This window comes from Fukomys damarensis, unplaced genomic scaffold, assembly GCF_012274545.1.
Source record: "Fukomys damarensis isolate Sample0158 unplaced genomic scaffold, DMR_v1.0_HiC HiC_scaffold_19, whole genome shotgun sequence".
In the NCBI taxonomy this organism is placed as follows: domain Eukaryota; kingdom Metazoa; phylum Chordata; class Mammalia; order Rodentia; family Bathyergidae; genus Fukomys; species Fukomys damarensis.
In genome coordinates, this window is record NW_022900931.1 from 35,830,970 (window position 1) to 35,855,882 (window position 24,913).

Sequence of the window (24,913 nt, forward strand, 5' to 3'; positions counted from 1 at the left end):
TATTACCATTTGACAGCAGACCAAATAAACATTTTATGATTGGCATGTTAAGACAGGTTTTTTTTTTTTTTTGGTACCGGGGATCAAACTCGGGCCCTTGCACTTGCAAGGCAGGTGGTGGCACCACTGAGCCAAATCCCCAGCATTTAAGATAGTTTCATATGCCCGTTACTAGGAGCTAGGGATCCTATGTAGTTTCACGGAAAGAAATGTGTATCGTTCATTTGACTGATCTTGCATTTTGCAAACTTGAGAACTACTTGGTCAATTCAGCCCTTGTCCTAGATTCACGGACCCTGAGAATCAACTGCTGTTTATGAAGTTAGCTAAAGCTCAAAGTTAGAAATTCTGTAAGACGGTATCTTGTAACCAAGTACCAAAACAGGGTCCCACGTTGTGATACCAAAGTATCGAGCATGCAAACAGCACCAGTATTTACTGATTTTTACAGTGTCCACGTACATGGAAATTTCTCAGACAGACCCTCTTTAGTGGTTGTCTTTAAACGTTTGGAATCAGTCCTGGGTAGATGGCTGTGGATGTGGTGGTCTTCACTATATGAGCTGGTCTGATAGGAAGAAAGCTCTGTATTGAAATTCAGGTGATTACATTTCTAAGAAAGGATTACTTTCATATGAAGAGGGCAGATTTTCACATAGAATATTCCCTAGACGAAAGAGAATGTTGAGGCCTTCTGATTCGTTTCTATGGGAGCATAACCCAAGAGAGAGGCTTTGAAAAAACACCAAAAAAGGAACAGACCTCTACTTGGAAGGATGTCAGATGCCACACTTTCTCACTTACCAAATAAAAGAATGAAGTCCCAAGATCCCATGATGACTTTTGTTGCATTTTGGGTTTGGCTATTTCCTCTTTTTAGAAATAGCTCTCTCTGGGGACTCTAGTAAGTGTGAATGATGTTTGTGACATTCATGAGATTCATTCTTTATTTACATCTAATCCCAAGAATGTGTTCTGGCTGGGCTTGGTGGCACATGCCTAGAATTCCAGCACTGCGGAGGCTGAGGCAGGAGGATGACTGTGAGTTGAGGCCATCCTGAACTACACAGCAAGACCTTGTGTCACAAAGCCCAGGGGAAAGAAAAAGAGAACCTGTTTCCAGCCTGGCAGCCACTTTGATGTAAACATTAAAGTTCATCTTTGAGATAACCTTAGAAATCACGTACTCCATTCTACTTCTGTTTATGGGATTTAGAGTCCAGAGAAGTGAGATAGCTTGCCTGAAGCTGTACCTTTTTTTAAACAAAATTTAACCAAACTTCGGATGTATGATTTTTCTGGGCTGTGAGCCTTGCATTGCTTACACATAACCTGTCTTTTTGGCTGTGGGGGGCGTCAATCCCAGTTGTTGCCTGGGGCAGGATGTTTGTGGATGTCATGTATTTTAAGTGAATTTCCCTCTTCTGAACTTCAGAGCTGTCTTGCACATTCAACAAAACATTTCCAATTGTTAGACTGCTTTGTCTAATGATGGCTCAGTTAACCAGCCCGGTCAATCCATAAAATACATCACAAGGTGCTGTTTGGGAGCACAGAATCTTCATCCCCCCCAACTTTTTATGGGAACAATTTTTGTTTATAGCAAAACCTGAAACCTGTGGTGTCCATTTCAGAATTTATCTCAGTGGTTTCAATGTGCATACATTTGCAGTTTAAGTAGGGATCGTGTTCAGAATATTTTCATTTTGTTAACAATTTGACATAGAAAAATGAGCCATTGATGTTGTTTCATTGTAAGTCTTAGCACTGGCACAATATTCCTCATTTCTTTTGTTTCCAGTATCATGCATGGTGTTGGATTCTGTGTAAATTTACCAATGAATAAATGTTTAGTAAACAATCAGTTTGTACCTCATTGTCTTACTTCTTAGTTTGTCGATGTTGATTAATTGAGGATAAATCAGAAGAGATCAAAAGCAGATCAAACCCTTCTCAAATCGCTCTTAGAAGGTTTTGTACTCAGTCATCTGAGCACTCACAGAAATAAAAGATTACGGTTTATCTTGATAAAACCTGGCAGAATACATAGTCAGGTAGTTTTGTTGTTCATCACACAGTTTATCCCTGAGCCATGCCCCAGAAATATTCCTGGCAAGCCTGCTAAGAAGTGGAAGATTGATGAAGAATACGAATAATCGCATCTTGTGGAATATTAGCCTCCAGCATCACATGTGGAAAAAAAAAAGCCCAATTGCTGTTTTCCTGTGAGACTCTTTGCCGTGGATGTGTGTATAAAATTTTGGATCATTTAAAGTATAATATTTTGGGGGCTGGAGATTTAGCTCAGTGGTTCTGCCACCTGTAGCAAGCACAAGGTCCTGAGTTCGATCCCCGGTACCAATAAATAAAGAAAATAAACAGTGTATTGCAAAGAAAGGATTTATTACATAAACAGTGTTCCTTTTGAGGGGGATGTCCATCAGCGTACATCAATGCAAGAGCTTTTAGTTTTTGTGTTTAAAAATGTGTACACTGTGATTATTCTGTGATGCTGCCTTCAGTAAGTTACCCCTGAGTGGGGACCTTATCAGTGTTTGGGCACAGTCTTGTGTGTCCCCCGTGAAGTGTCTGTCGGTGATAACCCTGGTTTTATGACTTCATGCACTGTTTTGGGGTGGGGAAGGTATGTCTTGAGAGGGAAGCATGCCTGGTCTACTGTGCTAGAACCTCCTAATTTATGAGTGTTATTTGCTGAATGGGGTTCTGTACTGATACCATAAGACTGAGTGGGAAGGAATGAGTGCTTGGAAATAAAGACAGACAGATGATCTTGCATTCTGCTTGATTTACATTGCATCATGAGCATTCATATAAAGCTGTGGCTTTTCTAGTTTGTCAGAATGGTGCATTTAATATTGCAGTAGAAAGTTTTTCTAGAAAGGATGCTGGTGAAATTTCAACAAGCACCTCATGGTACAATAATAAAGTAGTTGATGCTAAATAATAATATTTGAAATTTCTGGCAAGTTTGCTTTTGTGGACTGTCCTGGAAAGACATGTAGTTATTGTTGTGCTGAAATGTCTAGAAAACTGTGTTTTGTACTCAATAAAATCCTCCAAGCCTATGTATGCCTCCCCCAACATTCTTACTATGAATGTTTATTTTTAAATGCAGATCCAAGACTAATGTTAATGAGTCCCCTGTCTGAATCACACTCTCTCGTACTGTGTTTTTAATAATAATTTACAATGAAGGGGAGCCCACACTGTGTAAGTTCACAGTAGCTTTGGGGAACACGCAGCCCACCTTTTACTTGGGAGGGACATGGAGAGCTGAAGGGATGGATTTGGAGACTCCCAGTGAGTTTTCTGTCCTCCGTGAGGAAGGCAGGTGGGTCCTCAGGTCTCTGTCCCTGGCGCGAGTCCAGGCTCCCGGGCTACAACCTGTCCCGGTGGCCTTCCTGTGGTCATGGCCCCCCGAGGTGTCCACGCGGACCACAGGCTTATCAGCCTGTTCCTGCTCAGGAGAAGTGTGGCACAGGGTTTGGAAGTAAGCTGCCAGAATTGTAGATGCTTTGGGGGGAAATATGACGCTATGTGGACCCCAGTTTTAAGTATTCAACACCCTGCAGTGTAATTCTGTCCCCAGGAATGTTGTGATGTTTGCACGATGGGTGTGCCGAACTGTGAACCTGAGCAGCTTCCCTGTGAGCATCTGAACAGTTGTGGGTCTTTCCGGACCCAGAGCACCGTGTCCTCTTTGAGTAAATCAAAGCATGTAGGCTCTTCAGTCATGGCCCAAAGCATCAAGGCCAGTCAGGTCAGGGCCTTTTTTTTTGACTTCAAGGTCACACCCCATCTGCCCTCCCCTAGGCCTTGGTTCTGGGCAGATGTGTCTTTGAAATGTCACCCAAATGCACTGTGGGCCTTTCTTCATCATCCACTTGCTGGTGACGTTGCTGACACCACAACACCATCATTTCTTCAGAGGAAAAGATTGCATTCACCATTCCAAACCCAACTCCGAAGTGAATGTCTGTGGGGATTCCGGCGCTCGGGGTCCCCAGCCACCCAGGCACAGGTGGATGTGGGGGTTTCCAGCAGTGCTCTTACGCTGCCCTGTCCGATCCTTCTCCCTGGGCTGGAGGTTCTGTCTTGCGGCTCCTTCCTGGCACATGGCAGTTGCCCATTGAGTGAAGGGATGAGTGAGTGGTGTGTGTGACTAGGGCTTCCTTCTACATTTCCCGGGATGTCTGCAGCTTAGGATCCACTTAGGATCCGGATGACGCTTTGGATGGAGATCACCATTGCCTTTAGGAACCTAAAACCAGAGGAGTTGCGTACTGTTCCCTTAGCCCTGTAGCCGTGCTGTCAGAAGTAGCGAAGTACTCAGGGTCTCTGATGATCATGTATAAAAAATAAAAGTGCTTAAATTGTATTCTGTTCTAGTAAGTTTAGTGGATGTGTGCAAGTTTAGATGTTTCTTGATACAGCGAAGTAGTGAGATCAGTAGATGCGGTGCTTAGATCAATGCCTAGAGTTTCTCTTACTCTTTTCTCTCCCGGACAGGTAAATTCCAGCTGTCACCCACCGTGAACATGCCCCAGGATGACACTGTCATTATAGAGGATGACAGGCTGCCCGTGCTCCCTCCACACCTCTCTGACCAGTCCTCCTCCGGCTCGCATGATGACATGGGCTTTGTGCCATCCGATGCCACTGCTTGGGCTCAGGCAGCGATTGGTGATTCTGCCAACTGGTAAGCACCTGGTCCCGAGTTGGCAAACAGTACTTAATTGCAATCACCTTTTATTTTATGTGGCTTAGCAGTGAGTACCATTAATCAATTCTTTATAGCAGTGCTTTGTTTTCATTGCTTTTATACTCTTAATTATCACTCTTAATAAATTATACCCCAACCCTGTAAACTTGCTCAGTTGCCTTAACCACCAAGTGCTGCGGTTAATTATTTAGCCAAAACAACAACAAAACCACCGCCAACCTAAAAACCCCACTCATTCATTTTTTTACATTTTGCTGTTTATTATTTATTTTAGATCTGTGTTAATTTGGTGAATCGTTTTTCTAGTAAATAAATTAATCCTAAGCAAACCCCCAAGTTGATTGCAACAATTAGTTGCAAACCCAACAGTTAATGTGTTCTGGGAATGGGAAAGAGGCTTTAGTTAGGTTTCTTTCTAGAGTGTGACTACTGTAGAAAATGCTTTATACTTGCTTCCAATGTAGTTATTTTAGGGGCAGCATCATTGCTGTTTTTTTCCTGTGTCTTTCAAAGTAGAAGAAAACATTTGATATTATGGTTCACTGTGTGGCTCACAAACCTGAAGATGCTTTAATCTACACGCCTAGTAATTATGTACATCAGAAAGCAAAGGGAAGGAGCCTCTTTGGCTGACCTTGGAAGGTCCGAGCAGTCGTCACCACAAACCCTGCGAAGTGTTAGACCAGCGTTTTCTTATTGCTCCTTCTCTGGGGTCCTTCGTGAATGTGTCAGCAAAATCGTATTTAAAACGCTTTGGCTTGATTCCTTCTCTGCTTATCCATTTAACCGTCCTATACTTTTCTTGACTTATGTCAACATTAATACACTGGCAGCCATTTATGTGAGCAATTTAGCAATGATATTAACAAAATAAAACACTCTCCCAGTTATTTTGTTCCCTTTCCCATGTAAATTCACCAATATATGGTGCCTTTAACTCTTGGTTCTGCAGGTGTTCTCAGAATAAATTCACCTGTTATTCGGGCCCTTGAAAAGTTCTTCTACAGCTTTTCTTCTTTAATTCTCCTTTTGCAAATGTAGGATATAAAAATAGAGCTGTGTTCCAGCCTGTATCATAATAGTTCAGCTTTGAATAGTATTTTTGGCCAGACGGGGTGGGAGCTGTAATACGGAGGGGAACACCACATTTGAAATCCACAGGTGCGGGTGTGCGGCTGCAGCCAGTTGCTTTCTCTGAAGGGAGGGTATGAGCAGAGCAAGCGTGGTTGTGTCTGTGCAGTGTTCATCTTAGGGGCAAACGCTTCCAGTCTCTACTGTGTAGAGAAACAGTGGTGTAGACACTGGCATAGATCTGTTGGGGCCTTACAAAGCCCCGAGTTGGTGGAAAGAAGTGTCTCACAGGGATGGATTGTAGCACTCATTTCCCTCAGGGGAATTTGCAGAAATGGGGCCGGCTTATGTGGCTTTGCCGTGGGGAGTGCAAGGCCAAGGAGGAATTGTGCACGAAGGGTTACCCAAACAAGAACCACAGCTGTCCTGCGTCACGGCAGACTGAGGGGCTGCTCCAGCCCGACAATATCTCCCTAATCTCTGATGAAAATGTTAGGAAAACAAAAGCGCAATAAGATAGGATTAATAGCTGGAATTTTAATAACGCTGGGGGTCAGGATGCAGATACATTCTCCAAAGAATCCTCTGTCAGTCCTGCCATCTCCCTTGTTAAATATCCTAGTATACCATTTATTGTGTCTGAAATTACTTTTTAAATGGTTGTATTGAAAGGGAAAAATTAATTATGGCACAGTTTAAGAATATTTAGTCATTTTAAGACATTTATTAACTCCCAAACTCTTTTGGCATTTTCAGTTGTGTCTGTTTACAGTTCACTGCATGATTCTGGAAGGCTAAATATGTCAAATGGCTAAACTTCCAATCTGTTAATAATAGAATATACTTTTTTTTTCACTCCATTAGTTGATTTAGGGAACATGAACAATGTTTTTTGTGGGAGAGGTTATAGCAACAAGTTCTAAATTTAATGGCAGCATGAATTCAGAGGATATAAAATCAGTTTAGAAATATGCCAAAATGGGTTTTTAGGCAACATTGCCAGTGACATTTTATATTTCTTTGACAAATGTTTGCCAGTGATTGCTGTTAAAGTTGTATTGCATGTTCATTCTGTTCACAATCTTGATGTCTTCTTGGAGATCAGGCTTTAAAGTTCTCTGTGATACCAATAAATAAATAAATAGTCAAGCAGAATGATTGAAGAGAGCCACATGCATACTTCAGGAGGCGGAGGCAGGAAAAATCCAAGTGTGTGCTTAGTGTGAGCAATTTAGCAAGACCTGTAAAAAAAAATTTGTTTTTAAAGGGCTGGGGAGGTACAGCTGAGCCCTGGGTTTGTTCCCTAGTACCAGAACAAACAAACAACAACAAAAACAAGAAAAAGAAAAGAAAAAAGAATTAATGTCATGGGGGTGTGTTACAGTTTGCTGCTATAGAACTGGGTCTGAGCTCTCATGTCATGGATTTGAATTCTCCGCTGTGGAAACCGTGACTTACTGTGCTCTGGAAAGTGAGTGCCCTCTGTGCCAGCCCCTGGACTGCAGTGTGCACAGAGGGTACCCAGAACTCACCACCAGCCTGGTCCCACTCCTTTCTGGAACATCACATCTGTTGAAAGTTTTGGAGGAGAAATAATGATATTTAAAATACAAAGATTTAAAATAGAGCACAAATAAAGTGACACTTACTAATACATAGCATTGTGTTTTACAATAATATAAAATAAAATTATTTGGGCTTGGACCCAACTCCCAGGCCCTGTTGGATTCTTCTCGCTCTGTGCTCCTGGGCCAGGCCTCTCGTGAGACCCCAGAGTCTCCAGAGGCAGCTTGCAGGGCAGAGCTGCCCGTGGAGTGGACCCTGCCCTCTTGTGACCGCAGGAAGGACACCTTGCAGCCAGAGCCCTGCATACCTGTCACACTTCGCTCTCGGGCCCTGCCCTGCTTGTGGGAGAGACTGGAGGAGGGGTCCGTCCACTTCCTCCGTACGGTTTGCAGACTCCACGCTTTGTCTTCGTGGCGGACACTCTCCACCTGGTCATAACTTGCTTTGTTAGTGGTTTGCGGTTTACACAGGGCTGGCACCTGAATCCGTGCATTTTCTCGTCAGCCCCCCAAAGTGGGCAAGGTCAGTGCTGTCTCTACGGGGCACACGGAGTTATGGACCCTGAGCAGCTCATGCCCCTGACCCAAGGGCAGAGGTTCCACATTGGGGTCCTACCCTTTATGTCCTTTGCCTTAGCTCTCCTGAGAGTCGCTTGTCATTTCCTGCATAGTAAACTGCAGCTAATTTTTAATTTTTCTTTTGGTAGTGGGGATTGAATCCAGGGTTTTGTGACCACTCACTTTGTCCTTCACCTCCCTACATTTTATTTTGAGACAGTTTCTCAAGTTGCGCAGGTGGGGCTCAAACTCACAGCCCTTTTGCCCCTGCCTCCCAAATGCTGAGTTTTCAGCTAAATTTTTGCTGCATCCACAAACCAGATCAGGGTCTTTTAAAGAAGGCAAATGGTGTAAGAAGCTTGCTTCCCTCAGAAACATCTGGCGGTCCATCAGCTCAGCTGAGTAGAGGGGCCCTTCGCACCCTCAGTGTGTGTGCAGGCTGTGCGGAGGGTGCCTACCTGGCCAGGTCTGAAGGCGGCCCCGCCCTGGCCGTGGAGAGTTGGTGCTTCATTACTGGATGCGGCCAGCAGAGGGAAAGACATCACTGTGTGTGCTGTGCTCAGAGCACCTGGCAGGAGAACGTTTGCAGGGTTTGACAGCACAGGAGCGATTTTCGCCAGCTCCAGCCGCTTCCTTTGGGCACGGTGGAGTCATGCGTCACCAGTGATCGGCCTTTTGCTTCCTTGTCATCTTCAGTTGGGCCAGTGCCTCGGCGTGAGCCAAATCAGCTGCACCTAAACTTAGTCCCGCTCTCCCCAACTCGCTCGGATGCCACCGATTCTGTCTCTGCGTCCACAGCTTCTGCTTCAGACTTCTCACTAGTATTTTCCTTGTGAGCTTGAGAAGCCCAAGGATCTTTTCTCATTTATTATTTTGACTTTGACTTGCCCAGTACGACCTATTCCCCTTAATCGGAAGAAGTTCCCAGGCAGATTGATCGACTTGAGTGATTTTCAGTTGATTTACTGATTCAGAGAAACTACATCCCCTTGAAAAACTACATTGTTTTGTTTTTGTTTGTTTCCTTTTCTGGTACACAAGATGCATCTGTGTAAGAGAGCCTTGCACAGAAAAGGGTACATCCTTTTCGAAACGGCTGTCCAGCTGCAATTTCTGTGATCAGTACTCGCTTCCAGTGTATGTATGTAATTTATGCCCGGTTTCTTCAAATACTCAGCCCTTCTAACATCTGGCAAATAACAGACTCATTTGCTCTTGTATTTACTTATGTATTTTCTTGGTGTTGGAGCTCACACCCAGGGCCTTGGGTATACTAAGCAGTGCTCTAGCACTGACCAAGACCCCAGCCCATCATCTGTAGCAATCACTTAGAAACAATGTTTTGTCAAAGGAAGAAAGAAGAAACTAAGAGAAGAAGAGAAATAAAGAATTCACATGTAGGAAGAGTTACTCTGAATGTTAAATTGATCTTGTATTTTTTAGAAAATGAATCGCATCTGTATATTTTGGTTAAACTTTTTGAGGAATACATGTACTCATATTCACATATGTACAACTTTTCTAAATTAGATGTCTGCTTTCTTAATGAATGCTATTACATTTGTCTTTCTCTTCTCACCAGCTCTTTGAGTCCAGATGTGGATCCAGTTCTAGCATTTCAGCGGGAAGGATTTGGACGCCAGAGTATGTCAGAAAAACGCACAAAGCAATTTTCAGATGCCAGTCAATTGGATTTCGTTAAAACACGAAAATCAAAAAGCATGGATTTAGGTAGTGAGTACAATCTCCATGAATCTTTATCTAAATAAAGTTTAGATGCTCTCAGGATAAAATTGATGGTCCCAAACACATATGTGTTTACTTTGAGTAATAGAGAAAATAAATATGAAATGTAGCAATTTGGCAAATTAGTTTTTTGTGACTTTGAGATAACTGTAGTACTCATAAGTGGCATGTTTATAAGAATATGCAATATGTTAGTATGTTTTCTTATGAGAAAGGAAACACACATGTGCATATCATACTATATTCATGTATCTTTATTTTATAACCTGAAATGTTTGTGCTATGTAAAAAGCGATTTCATTAAAATTGCATTTGGTTTGTGCTGGGATTTTTGAGCTAGAGGCAGAGTTTTGGAGAGAAATCATTATCTCAATCCATGTCTAGAATTTGGTTACTTTATGACATCTTCCTTTCATGGCTGTTCTTTAAGGTTTATCAGAACCTCTGTTTTGATAATTAAGTCATTTAATAAAATTAATAATGAGAGAATATTTATTATAGAAAATATTTGGGAACAAATGAGAGGAGGAAAATAACATAGTTGTTCAATCAGACACCAATCAGGTCGCGTCTCTCTTTAAATCCAAATCTACCAAAAAAAAAAAAAAAAAAAAAGATAATTGTGCCTGTGAACTGAATGATTTTTTAAAAACCTTTGTTAATCAACTGTACCTTATGCTGTTCTGTGGTGGCTGTTTGTCCTTGAAGACTAAAAGCATTAATTTGTCATAGGCACATAAGATTTGTTGATGCCTTGCTCTGGATAATTATGAATGCTAACATACAGTAACACGCGTGTCTGTGAGAAGAAATGACTGGCATATTGCATGGAGGCACTGCTTTTTTTCCCCTCTCCCTTCATTTTTGATTATGAATGTTTGCTTGACGTTTCGTATATTTTGCATGAAATAGGACCTAAGAATTGTCACCTAACTGTAAAGATCTGGGAATGGTTGAAGCATGTTGGGTTGTGGGAACTAACTGGGCTAACCAGTATACATTTACCTTTTAACAGTAGCTGACGAGACTAAACTCAATACAGTGGATGACCAGAAAGCAGGTAAGAATGGACAGTTGAGACTGTTGCCATAGAAACCATAGTCCAGGGAGCTTAGCCCAATTACAGAGCTGCCAATCATATTGCATGTAAACATAAGTATTCCAGTCTTGCACAGATGTTTTCATTGTGGGAAATCAAATTGTACAAGAAAAGAAAAATTTCCTGTTAGGAAAAATTTATCCGTAGTGTACTTACTATATGGTTACACAGTGTAGTACCCTACAAAAGTTAAAAACAACTTTGGTTTTCTTAATTATCCTTGAATAGGAATATTTTTGTCATGATTTAAAAAAGAAATCAAAATTGTGAAAACATGGTCTCTTATTTTAGATCAATGATGACAAATCTTTTAGAGACTGAGTTCCCAGACTGCAATCCCAAACCCACTCATTTTTATTTCAAGGTTTTAATTTTTTAATTTTATTGGTGCATTTTAGATATGCATAATGATAGCATTCATTGTACGGAATTGGTACCTGTGCATTTCATTTTTTTGTTTCTTCATTTTCCCATTGCTCTCCCCTCCCCAATCCTGCTTATTTATAGCAAAGTGGCAACACTGCAATGAAGCCCGAATACTGAGGTTTTAGTTTAGAAAAAACAACTCATACATTAATATCCTTTGTCTTAAAAGAAAGACAAATAACACGCGTGCTAGAACATTGAACGCTGATAGACTATTCAGTTTTTAATCCATGCAGGAGATGTCTAGATTATATCCAATTCTCAAAGTGGTAATTTTGATTTGAAAGATAAGACTGCCAATATAAACAATTTTTTGGATGCTGGAATTAGCTCAAGTTTAATCTGAAATTGGATTAATGCATATATGTGACTGGCATGTCTTTACTTTTGAACTTTTAAAAAATTCATTGCTTTTAAAATATTGGTCAGTCATTCCACAGAAACAATGGGTTAGATTCAATTGGGGTTTGCCCTGTAGTAGATTTTACTTTTTATGTTATTGCATGAAAATTGGATGAAAGTTGTCACATGTAGTTTATGTAATAGGCTTTGTACAATTAAGCATTGTGATTTATTATTGCAAGTTTAGAATTCTGTTTCAATTATTCTGTATCCAGATGATATAGTAATATTACTCAGCATCAATTAGCTTTAATTGACCTTTGTATCCTGTAGTAGTGGTTAGTTATAGCTTGCTTGAAAAATATCTATCCCACATACATTTTTAAAGATTATTGTGGACACGGTTGGAGTTAGCATATTCTGTAGAGTAAAAGATAGATTAAAAAAGTTAAATCCAATAAATCATAAGATTAATTGCATTACAAGGCACTCACATATAGCCTTGACCCATACTAAGTAGTTATTTTTTTATCAGACATACAATTTATTGAAATTTGGAAGTAGGAATATAGAAATTATTTGATAGTTTACATATGTATAATAGGAAATTGTTTTTGGACTTAGTAGTATTCAGTAGTTTTAAAGAAACAACTGCTGTCTTTAATAATTCTAAAATCCAAATTGAACTGCTTAGCTTAAAGAACATGATTTGTATACTGTGCCTATTAGGTGAAACCAGGAAAATGCTTCATGCAGTCAGCTCAGAGCTGCAAAAGGAAACGAACAGTTTCATGTGAGTTAAGAATAATGGTGTACAGTCTTTAACTGAATTGTGTAACTCACATGGCGAATAGGCAGATTTGATAATCCCACCATACCACGTAGTTTTCTCCTTTAAAGTGTTAGATCTTAGATACAAAGGACATATTTTGGCACTAGGTACAATCTGTCCTACCAAATTAAGTTGGAAAATCTTGGGACAAGGAATTATTACATAAACATCAAATTGCTTTTTTGGCCTGTTGGTTTTAAATCTACATTAATAAAATATCTAAATTGGTTCCTCAACACCCCGTATTAGGCAACGAATGAATTTTCGGTTAATTTCCTTTCTTAACTTATTTGAGTTTTCATGATTATCATGATTTTATGCTTTATTCCAAGTCTTGTTTGGGTGAGTTATAGCAACGTTTTTAACATACATTCCTGTCTTGGCATGAGACTGTCATGATGAAAGTCAAGTCTGGTTTCTCTTTGCCCCTTGTGAAAGACATCTTGCACTGTGTTTGTTTGCTTTGGCAAGAAAGGTGTTAGGAGGTGGGGGGAAATGTACAGGTCACTGGTTGTGGGCGTGGCTCAGTGTGGGGCCCTGGGCTCCTCCCCCAACACGACAAACTAACAAAACTAGACCTCGGGAAAGTGGTGTGCTTGTGATTTATTTCTTACTCCTAGTTTTAGTGCTCTCATGTTTCTGAGGAAAAAAGAAAACAGAGAATTGAGTTTGTCTTTTTATTTTCGGTACCAGAGATTGAACTCAGGATCTTGTGCTTGTGAGGCAGGTGGCGGAACCACTGAGCTAAATCCCTGGCCCAATAATTGAGTTTTTAATAGCTTAAACCTTGAAATACAAAATTCCACCCAAGTATACTAAAAGTCCAAATGGTTTGTATAAGAGTTTTAAAGTAAAAATAAAAGATACTGAATTTTTGGAGGTACTGATAAAACTAAATCATTTTGCCCATACTGTTTATAGAAAAGATATTTCCAGTTTTTATTACTAGTAAATACACAGTTGATAATCTTAGGAATCTGAGCCTCATTGGGGAATCTTTTACTGGGGATTGAACTCAGGATCTTGCACTTGCAAGGCAGGTGCAGTGCCTGAGAGCCACATCCCCAGCCCTCACTGGGGAATTTTAATATGTCACATAAAATGCTTGGTAGAGATGAAAGCAGTACTAACGTGTGTGCTCCCATGGTATACATGAGGAGGCGGCAGGTCTTTCTGTTAAGGACTTTTAAGCTTGGTATTGTCTCTGTCCGGCACCTGTGTGGTTCTGCTGACAGCACCCGTGGAGAAGGTATGAGCAGGCAGGGCTGCGTTCCAGTAAAGTTTCTGGGTTCAGCCCTTTGTTTGCTGATCTCTGTCAAAGTTAGCCATGTTGACTTCTTTATATAACTTACTGTGTGAACCATAGGTAAATGTAGAGAGAATAGTTGGTTGACCAGCCATGAGCCTGACACCCACCATCCACAGTTACCAACAGCATTTTCCTGAAATGTCAGGGCACAATGTTCTGAATTTAGGGAACAGAGTGGACAGGCAAAGTTCTGAGTTAAACTAATTTGGAGGGGCGGGGGCACGTCTAGGTACTCAACCCAGGGCCTTGTGCCTGCTACACCTATCATTTCCAACTGCTGGCTCCGTGAATTAAACTGTGAGCGCTCATTTGACTGTAGCGTGCTTTCTGCATCACTTTACTTGTAGATTTGCCCACATATTCTGAAGGACACTCAGTTATACTCAAAATTCATGCCATTCCTGAAATTCATTATGAAAGTTTTCATTGTTCTGATTTTATTAAGTAAAATCTCCATAACTTTTCATTTAAAAAGCTGAATACATGTAATAAAAGGTATTTTTTTTACCATACTTCTTACTAGCTAGCTGCATGAAATGTTAATTGCAAATAATATAGGCATATATTCATGTATACACATATCCACAGTAGACCTAAGGATATACCAAATATTTACCTAATACGTGCTTTATAGAACCCAAATATAGCTGGCAAATTAAGAAAATTGATACCATAATTTATTGAAAAAATGATTTCCCCAATGCTAATTTTAAGGAGTAGAATAGGAAATATCTCTGCTTAGGACTATTCTTTTTTCCTTCCTTTTTATTCCTTAATTTCTTACCTTTGTTTAGTTTTTTAGGAAAAAAGTTCATTTTTTTCCCCTGTAATAATAACTTCTGTGAGTAACTTGGAAAAACATACTTGTCAAAAATCATAGTGCTGTAAAGATAGAAAGTGATTAATCTCCTTGGTAGAAATACTTCATGTGAACTTTTGTCATAAACAATAACATGTATACAGACTTCCACTGAGAAAGTGTAAATACATCCTAATTTCTCCCAAACACGGTCATTTATGGAACATTACTTTATCATTAGAGTCATATCTCTGCCATTGTGTCTATATTTTAACATATCCATTTTTACTTAAAACTAGCTACCCCATTGTGAAAATTAGGTGAAAGATATAACATAAGCGAATCTTACAAAGATAATTCTCATTTTGACTCTCTCAACTTAATTTTCATTCCGCTTTCTACTCTGAGCTACAGAAAGCCCATGTCACAACTATTTGTCTTTTGGGTAATAACATGACACAGCTACTACTTAATTATTGATCAGCATATGGGCTGATGACCCCATGTGGAGATAAACTATTTAGTTTTCCTACCTCCCCACTTTTTTCATCTGTCTTTTTAACAGGATAAGTGAGACACCACTTCTCTAGCATGGATTGCCCAGGTGGTGGTGCAAAGCTGACATTTCCGCCACAGAGCGCTACGTTAGTGTACCTTAGTGTGCAGGTCAGCGGTGATCGATGAGACTGTCTTACTTGGTTACAGAAATCAGATCTGACTGCCTTCTAACCCTGGTGCTGTTGGTATTACCTCAGGCCTTTCTGCCCTAGATCTTCAAGGAACAGGGCCAGATTTTTAATTCCCTGAATTTTCCCTTGCTATCCTGCAGAATTTTTTCTTGGTAATTGTGAAGTGTTCCTCCTTCTGCCTCTCACCTGTTTTTCAAACAGGTTTCATTCCCAGGCCTGGAGATGTGAGGCCCTTTCCTCCCTCCCCTGGGACAGGTCCTTGGTTTCTATTCAAGTCTTGTTTCGCTCTTTCCCTAGAGGGTTCCCGATTCCCAGAATTAGGTTTCTACCTAATTGCCCTGCTTATCCTGATTATACTGGTGACCAGCAGCCTTCTGTACCAATTACAGAGGGATGTGGTCCTGCAGGCATCACGAGAAAGAGACATAGGAAGCGTATTGTTTTTAGTAAAGTTTATTTTAAAATATTTTTTCAGTGTGAACGTTTGCCTTCTGCTGTAAAGTATTTTATACCACCAGAAAATGGTTTCAGTTAAGTTCAAAAGCTTACTTTGGCTCGTTTGCCCTTGCCTTCTTTGCACTGCTTATGTTTTCAATGAGATTCTTGACTATCCTGGTTCTTTTAGATTATTTTTATTACTTGGAGCAAAATGATTTGATAAAGAATTTCATCTATTGAGATAAAAATTAGAGTTTTCCTAATGGAACTAGAGAGACAAAGTCTAATAAATTTGGGGAAAATAAGAATTAGTAGTGGTTGTTTATTCTTTCTGTGTTTTGCATCCACATCCACTTACCACTGAGGAGATTGCTTAGGTCCCTGAAGTCCCCACAATGTGTAGATTTCACTTTCCTGTAACTGACATTTCCACCTGCTTTTTCTTAACCCTCTAAGGCTCCCCCAGCAGAGATGTGGGACCTTCCCTGGGCCTGAAGAAGTCCAGCTCCTTAGAGAGTCTGCAGACAGCGGTCGCTGAGGTGACGCTGAACGGGGACATTCCCTTCCATCGCCCACGGCCGCGCATCATCCGAGGAAGAGGCTGCAACGAGAGCTTCCGAGCTGCCATCGACAAGTCCTACGATAAACCTGTGGTAGATGACGATGACGAAGGCATGGAGACTTGTAAGTCTGTGATGGCCAGAAGGCCAGTGACTCCCGCTGCCTCGGTAGAGCTGTGGTTCCTAAAGTGGGTTCCAGGGAACCCTCAAGCCTTCCCAGTGTTCCTTCTGGGAGATCTGGGAGGTCAAAAGTGTTTCCATAGAAGATATGATTTGCCTTTCTCTCCTGTTCCCTCACAAATACGTGTTGGGGCTCTCTAGAGGCCACAATCCCTGCGATACTGTATTAGATTGATTCTGAAGCAGCTGCGAGAATCTATATTTCCAGCAAGTATTGAAGTAAAAATTGAAAAAAAAAAGTAAAACATCACCACATTCTCAGAAAATTTTCTTGGAAAATATAGGCTTATTTTAAATGACACTGTACTTTATGTTACTATGAATTTGTTGTTTCTTAGTTGTATTTTAAAACTTTCTCAGTTTTAAATCATTATATATTAATAGATGTAATCCATGTTTCAAAAGGATATTTGGGGACCAAAATGTTTAGAAGCCATTGCTGTATGATGTCTGTAACTTGATGTAGGTAATGAATACATGTGACAGTTTATGATGGTAAAGGTATATTTTTAATTTTATTTTTAGGAATTATCCTTACTTTCTTTGAACTAAATGTACAGGATATATGTGTTCATATGTGCTATTTCCAAATTACAAAATATTTCCTCCCTCCCTCCCTCAGTACCGGGTTGAACCCTGACTTTTGCACTGAGATATACCCCTAGCCCCTCACCTCCTTTTTAAAAACATTTGAGACAAGGTCTGGTGGAGTCACTAAATTGTACAGGCTAGGTGGGCTTGAATGTGTGAACTTCCTGCCTCAGTCTCCCACAGTGCAGGGATTGTAGGCAGGATTATCGCCGTGGGCCACCACACCCAGATGAAATTCCAAAATATTTCAGCCCAAGCTGATTGAAAGTCAAAGGTAAATGTGAATGAACAGTGTGTATTTCTATGGTGTATTGAGGCCAAAAGTGATTTTTATAAATATGTACAAATATATGCTTCGGGGGATTAGCTTTATAATTAAACACTTACCTTACAATAACAGCCATTCCTCTTTAAAAATTGGAAAGACACTAATGTATTTACTTAAATGATTTAGGAATCCTAATGGTAAAAATTACTAGTGTATGTTGTTCATAACCACTCGTTTATATATTCAGTTTTAACTTCTAATGCGGCACTGCCTACCTGTTTCTTATAAGAAAAGTTGGAGCCCTCATGGCCCAGAGTTGAAACACAGACCAGAAATAATTTGTGTGGATGGCTAATGACTTGAGTTTTAACATTTTGGATGGATTGTGTGTATCACACAGACGCAGGAACACTGTGGTTCAGAACAACAGCATTAAATAAAAAGAACACATCCTGGGGAGATATGAGGCCAATTTATACCACTCCTGCCTATAACCTGAATGTGTTCGGCAAGATGCGTACTTCTGCCATAAAATAATATGCAAAGCACAGCTTTGGAGAGGGCTGCTGAGTCCCCCCCACCCCGCCTAATTCTCCTTCTAAATCTGGACAGTTTTTTCACTATAATCAGTCAGTGATTTCAAATATATGCAGCGTTTTCCTGCCAGATGAGAAACATATTTCCTATTTTAGCTGCCAGGCCTGGTCTCCAAGATCCTGAGTCATATATGCTTTTGGCCCTGTGAAGTTTTCTACCATTGTAATAGCGGTTCCTTACCGTGCTCACCCATGTTACTTGACAGTTAATAGATCTTCTGTGTCCTGGTTGTATATTTTTTAAAAAGTGTACCATTTGACCTGTCGTCATACGTATTTTTAAGCATCCGTAATTTATGATGCTTCTGAACATTGTTCTTGTTCGGGTTGAAGTGTTCTTTAGTCCCTGTATGAATTTTAGTTTGCCCACGTCATGTATCACTCATTTCAAATGCAACAGGACATGGAGTACATATGAGTGGAAGGGACAATCTTGTGCTAGTCAGCCTCACGATACTGTAACTGAGTATCCGAGGCAGTGGATTTCTGAAGAGAAAAGGTTATTTAACTCACATCTCTGGAGTTCCAGTCCCACATGGGGTGGCACTGTTGCTGTGCGCCCTGGAAAGGGTGCAGGTTGGGAGTGGCAGGAGGTGTGTGACAGGGCAGGCTGTTCGTATCAAGAGTCGAGAGGCAGGTGTCATGCTGAGCACCTGAGATCCCAGAGGTGGGAGGATCTCTGTGAGTTCAAGGCCAGCCTGAGCTACATAGTAAGACCCGATCTCAACGCAAAACAAAACAGACAGCGCCCAAGAACAAGGTCCGTTCTGTTGACCCATGCCTTGTGACCTCGGGACGCCCCACCAGGTCTGATCTAGAAGTTTTGCCACTCCCTGTGGCGCCACCCTGGTGTCCAAGCCCTTGCCACGTGGGCCTCCAGTCTCCCACCAGTGTGGACGTTTGCTTCAATCCCTTCAGAAGCTCACTTTCCTTTTAAAATGGGGAACAACAGACTTTTGATGGACGTAACAGCATCTTAAAATAGATTTATTCACCTACATTCGAAAGGAGGAAAAGCCCCAAATGAATAAAAATGCCTCCCTGGACAGGCACTGCAAAGACGTTTGTGGCAGATGCCCTAAGAGGTCACTCCTGCCATTGTCTGTGGCCATGGTTTCCAGAGTCCTGCCTTGAATATTAGTTCTCAGACCAGGCTGCTGAGCTTCGGCTCTGACAAATGCAGGTGACCATTGTAAGTGTCCAGGGTTTGCAGAGCGAGCAGTGGGTGGAGGAGCCCAAGGGGTATTATCTGGGTGACTCCCATGCTGGTCCAGTTTGGGGCTGGGGCTGAACTCTTTAGACCTCTGGAGCTTTACTTTGCTCATTTGCAAGGCTGAGGGTGCGGGCACTTTGGTCATTGCTTGCCAAACTGTTTCCCTCTGGTCAGGAGAGGTCCAAGCCGCGCCCCTCCCTGCTGTCTGCCCTCTGCCCCAGCAGCTCCTGTTTGAGTCACTTGATGATGTTGGATTCTTTGCAAATTTTAGATTTTAAAAAGGGTGGTAGGCTACTTTGGGGAGGAAGTTTAGCAAGCTCTGGCTTAGGTGGTGGAGGTAGATTTCAAGGGCCCTTAGTGTTTTACCATCTTTGTGACATTACAGCCCAGTGGCACTGAACCTTGGACACGCGTGCCGCAGCAGGCTGTATGTATCAGTGGAAGCTCAGAAAGGCTCACTGTCACTGTCCTAGCCGGTCACCCTCCTGCCTGCAGCCCTCTCACCCCTGTGAGGCCCACAAAGGAGGATGTCCCATTCTGGTCCATCCTGCACCAAGAGGCACAGGGCATGAGAAGCCACAGGGCTCCATGAGGGTTAGCTCAGTTAGTGGAAGGCTGTTGCCCATGTGCAGAAAAGTTGGGGACTGGGAGAGACTTCCGGGGTGGGGTGTGGGCTAGCAGGTACATTTACCTGTACCTGTGGCGTCTTACCCAGACTTGGCATGTACTAAAGACTTTAGCAAGCTCCTTGTATTTCTTAAAAAAAAAAAAATCCAGGGTGGATCATCACTGGTGGCCGTGAGACCATCACCTTTACATCTGACTAAAATGAAAGGCTTTGCAGGCCTCCTTTTGTGATGGCCTGTCTCTGTCTGAGCCCTGTGTGTCTGAGGGCAGAAGGTCCTTCGTTCCCTGGCATGTGGCTCGGCTCCAGCCACCTGGTGAAATCCAAATGCCGTGTCACCACTGAGCACTGCTATAGTAGGGGGGCCATCATCCTAGTGGACAGGGTGTCCCTCAGGATGCCGTGCACTCCGCCATGCCAGGGTGGGGCGTGAGCTAGGAGCAGAGGCACTGAGGGGCTTGTTGAGGGTCGGAGTCACTGGCTGAGCCTGTCTCTCCTCCCCTTTCGCCAGCCTGCTCCTCTTTCCAAGGTAGACAGGCACAGAGCATGGTTGATTGCCCCTGTCAGCTGGGCGAGTTCTTTCTCCGGATCATTTTGTGTCTCTGAACAGTCGGGGCACAGGCACAGCACGGGGGGCCAGGAGGCTGGAGCGAGAGCCATGTGGGATCTGGAATCTGTCATCTTCTCTGGCACTTCCATCCTTCCTGTGGAGATGGCAGAAGCCAGCGTTTTTGTCTCTTTATTTAATCCATCTGGCCTCTCCATGTTGTGTGTGTCTGTCTGGATCGAGATGGAGCTTTGTATTCTGGGACCCGTTATCTCCGAGGCCCTACCTGTGTTTGACAGGTCAGGGCATCTACAATCTGCTCCTTCTTCTATGCAAATAGCCTCCACAGCCTGACTCTTGGCGAGTGGCTGCCGTATCCCCAAGAATAAATCAGTTGCTGTTGCTACCAAGAAAATACATGCAATAACATTGCTTTGTTTCCTTTAAAAATGCGTAATCCTATTTTTTTTTGTTTTTTTTTAACAATTAAAATTTGGCAGCTATTTTAAGCCCTGATACTAATTCAGCAACAGCTTTTTGAGAGGGTTGGAGAGAGGAAGCCATGGCAGAACCCCACATCTCTTATTAATTGTGGGTATGGATTTAAAACTATATCAAGTTTAACACTAAAAATGGGGGAAAATGTTATGACTGGAAAGCATAGTTACTTTTGAGTAGTTTGCCATATTTTTGTATAGCAGTCTTAGGAGTAAAAGAAAGCATTGCTTTCAAACATGCATATTTTAGGTTTGCAGTGTGAGAGTTGAAGAAAGCAAACTTATTAAGTTGACGGAGTGTTGGGGGAGGTGGCTGTTAGCATGCTGCACTTGGCATCTCCGATTTTCTCCTTCCCCCATTCTGCCCATTTGAGCAAAAATGATGCAAGCTAAGTTTAATTTTATCATAACCAGAACCTATTAAATTATAGCAAATCTACCATAAAGGAATTCCGGATATGGATTTCAAAGTCAAAGTACCTTGTGAACTCTTTCCTTTAGTTAATCCATTTTAATGGATAATTGGATGTTGGTCTATAAAATATTTGTTTTGAAATGGTAGAAAAAAAGAATAACAGATCCCATCATTTTATGCCAGTGTACTTAAACATTATGTACAGTTTAAGAAAAGGAGCTTTGGTTAATTTTAGGAAATTTCTGAGTGAAATATGTGTAATGTGGAGTAGCCAGAGGCCTTCCCTAAATTTCTCTTTCCAGATGAAAAGTAACTTAAGCTAAAGGTGAGATGAAAAAAGTCACACGTAAAGTGTTTTGATTATAGGAGCCTCGTTTATAACTGTTTTTAGCAAGGAAAACTACATATTTGACCAAGATTGTGCTGAAGAGCTGAATGCTTGCAGTGCCCTCCCACCCTTTTTGAGCCTGTTGAACAGATGTCCAGATGGGAAAGCCCATTGCACTACAGCCCCCGGAAGTACGTAAGTGTGAGTGCCAGAGTCTTGGCTCTTACAGTCTGATGTTTGGGCTGTAAGCTCCTGAGGGCTCATCAGGTGACGGAGCCCTGGTAAACTAACCATTTCTGGTGCACACATTCCTGGCACCAAAGGCGGGCCCTGCACAGGGTCCGTCCGGTTAGGGCCCCTGCAGAGGGCCCTGAGTGAGATTCTCCTGCTGGGTGCGGAGACTATGGTGGGCTGTGCAAGGGCTCTGGGCCCATCCTTCAGCTCCTTCTTGGCCCGGTGTGTATGGTGCCGGTAAGATCACAGTAAAAGAATGAGACTGAAGTGTAGGCAGAGCAGACTGCGGGCGACCGGATTTACTTGTTGTTTTTCGTTTGTTTGTTTGTAGCACTAGGGATTGAACTTGGAACCTTGTGCTTGCAAGGCAGGCGGTGGAACCAGTGAGTTACATCCCTGGCCCTGGCCTGATTTTCTTGTATATTATCATGACGATGTTTAAGAGCATTTGAAGAATTTCAAACAAAGGATGTGACTGTTGTGGCCGTGGAGAGGTAGTGGCTGGCTGGGGAGGGGAGGGCAAAGGGCCATGTCGGTGGCACAGAGATGCTTATCCTGTAAGGCACAGGACGGTGGGCAGGAGCCCAGGCAGGAGGAGCCTGAGCTTGGCAGCAGGAGGTGGTACCCTGTGCACTCGCAGCCTTCCAAGCCTGATGGGCGACCAGGGTGTGATTTCTCTCCTGAATTCTTGCAGGCTCAGGATCTCAGAATTCCCATCTCACTGTGACAAGCCTTCCTAATTTTTCCTCAGGAAATCCAATTTGATCCCTTCTTCCCATCTGGCCCGAGCGCTCAGGACACAATGTTTGTGGTTATCACGGGAGTCGGGGGGCGCAGAGCAGGTCCTTGCCTTGCTCTTCTCTGCTGCCCCCGCCCTTCCCCATGAGGCTGCACTGTGACCACCGTCCTTTCCCGAGAAACTGTCTCCCGAAGAGTCTTGTTTTCCTGGGACTTCCCACCACCTCGAGTGATGCTATAGACCTGTCAGCACCTGAGATTGCTTAGTATAAAGCATTCTGTGTTACGAAGCACTGGGGCTGGAAACCCAGGACCTTATGTGCGCTAGACAGGCGTTCTACCCTGAGCTCCACCGCCAGTTTAAATGAGTTTTTTTAAATTAAGAACTTTCTTTGGATCCCCAGTACGGATTATGTTTTGTGGTAGTTTAAAACCCTGGCTTTACAAGGTAAGCATTCTGATTTCTCAAAAGCACACCAAAAAAAAAAAAGAAAGAAAGAGAAACAGCCCTGCCGGCTGTTGTTAGCCTTTGTTTCCGCCTGTACATTTTTAGGTTGTTGGCCATTTTATTTTTGTATGACACTTGAAATAGTCCAAGAAGTGGCCTGCAATCTCTTTTTTTTTGACACAATAAATAATACTTTGTATGTTGCTAAAACATACATTTGACATTAAGACCACTCCTTGCTTAAACTCATATTCTGTTGTTTGTTCGTTTGAGTCAGGTTCTCACTACATATTCCAGACTGCCCTTGACCTCACGGCATTTCTCTTGCCTCAGCCTCTCCAGCTCTGGTGTTGGAGCCCTATGCCACCATGCCTAGTTCTTGAAATAATATTTAAAATGCCCGTTCTAGCGGGGCATGGTGGCACATGCCTGTAATACCAGTACTTAGGAGGCTGAAGCAAGAGTTTCATTGCAAGTTCAAGGCTAGTCTAACTGTATTTTGAGGCCCTGTCTCCCAAAACCTCCCAAAATGAATAAATACATCCAAGTCTAATAATAGATCTGTGAGTGCCAACATTTTGGTGAGCACTCCATTGGGTCAGAATTATTGAAAGGAAAACCTTCAACATCGCTGGACACTTTCCCCTGGCAGGCAGGGTCTGTGGTGGATCATCTGAATGTAACAATCAACTGGAAACCTAGAGCAAATTTGCAAGGGTTCAGAATGCTGAAGATGTGACCCTCACCATGTGTGTTCTGCGGCACTGCTGCAAGAGGGGGACGGTTTGGGGGACACCCCACTGTGACCATCGGAACCTGCTTCAGTGAGGGGATGAATTAGAGAGATGTTCAGAATACAGAATAAAAATGAGCAGTGTTTCTTTGGTAATAAATCTTACGGTTTTTGAAGGAATGATCCTATTGATTCTGTCCCTCCACCCACTTATATGGGGAGTTTTTCTTTTTAATGCCGTAAATCTCTTATTAAGTGGAACGTCTTAGGGGTCACCTAGTAGCTTTCCTGCAGGTGAGGAAAGCCCTCTGCTAGTCCCACCACTGTCAGGCGATTCACTCAGGGTTCCTCCATTCATGGTCTTCTTGTTGGTTCTCTACACTACCAGGTATTTTGCCATTCCACATCTTAATAGCGAAGCCTTTCAAGTCTTTGTATCCCATGCCAGCTCTGTGTGTGTGTGTGTGCGCCTGTGTGTGTGTGTGTTTTTCCTTTGCCAAGAGTTCATCATTCTGACGTTAGAAGTCAGAGTCCAGAACAGCAGATCCTGTTATACCACACCATCTGCATCACTAGCTGTTCATTTCCTATATATTTCGTCCTTTTCCAAATTTAAAATATTCAGCTCCAATAAGAAATCAAAAGCACTTTTGCCCACAGCATGCTCTGTTCCTGTGTGGTGCTCACAAGTGCAGGGAGTCCAGTCCTTGTTGATTTTTCTTACAGTTTTACCATACAGTAATTAATAGGCCCTGGTGACACTCCGTGGATTTGTGGAGCTTAGCAACGTTTTCCATTATTAGTTTTTAACTTATTGTATGTAGGCTTTAAGTTGTTTGTGGTAGTGCACACCTGTAATTCCAACAGTCTGGGAGGCTGAAGCATGAGGATCCCAGGTTGGAGCCCAGCCTGGTCAATTGAGCAACTTAGTGAGGCTCTGTCTAAATGAAAAAGAAAGGAAGAGGAAGAAAGGAGAGGAAGAAAAGAAAGGAGAGGAAGTGAAGAGAGAAGAGCAGGTTGGGGATGTGGCTGAGTACAAAGGTCCTGGTTTTGTTTTAAGACTGTGAGCTGTTAGGCTGAAGCATGAGGATCCCAGGTTGGAGCCCAGCCTGGTCAATTGAGCAACTTAGTGAGGCTCTGTCTAAATGAAAAAGAAAGGAAGAGGAAGAAAGGAGAGGAAGAAAAGAAAGGAGAGGAAGTGAAGAGAGAAGAGCAGGTTGGGGATGTGGCTGAGTACAAAGGTCCTGGTTTTGTTTTAAGACTGTGAGCTGTTATGGGCAGTTTTTGCTCTTGGTCCTTTGTCTCCAGAGAAGGGAGAGCAA

At 42.3% G+C, this 24,913-nt stretch overlaps 1 protein-coding gene across 1 annotated transcript in view; it reads left to right on the top strand.

Moving 5' to 3' along the window:
* Positions 1 to 24,913, top strand: part of Pard3 (par-3 family cell polarity regulator) — a 558,608-nt gene that overhangs the window by 337,008 nt on the left and 196,687 nt on the right. Inside the window, 4 exon segments of the mRNA XM_033765663.1 lie at positions 4,531 to 4,720; positions 9,521 to 9,582; positions 10,700 to 10,744; positions 16,075 to 16,302. Of these exon segments, the coding sequence (XP_033621554.1) occupies positions 4,531 to 4,720; positions 9,521 to 9,582; positions 10,700 to 10,744; positions 16,075 to 16,302 (525 nt within the window).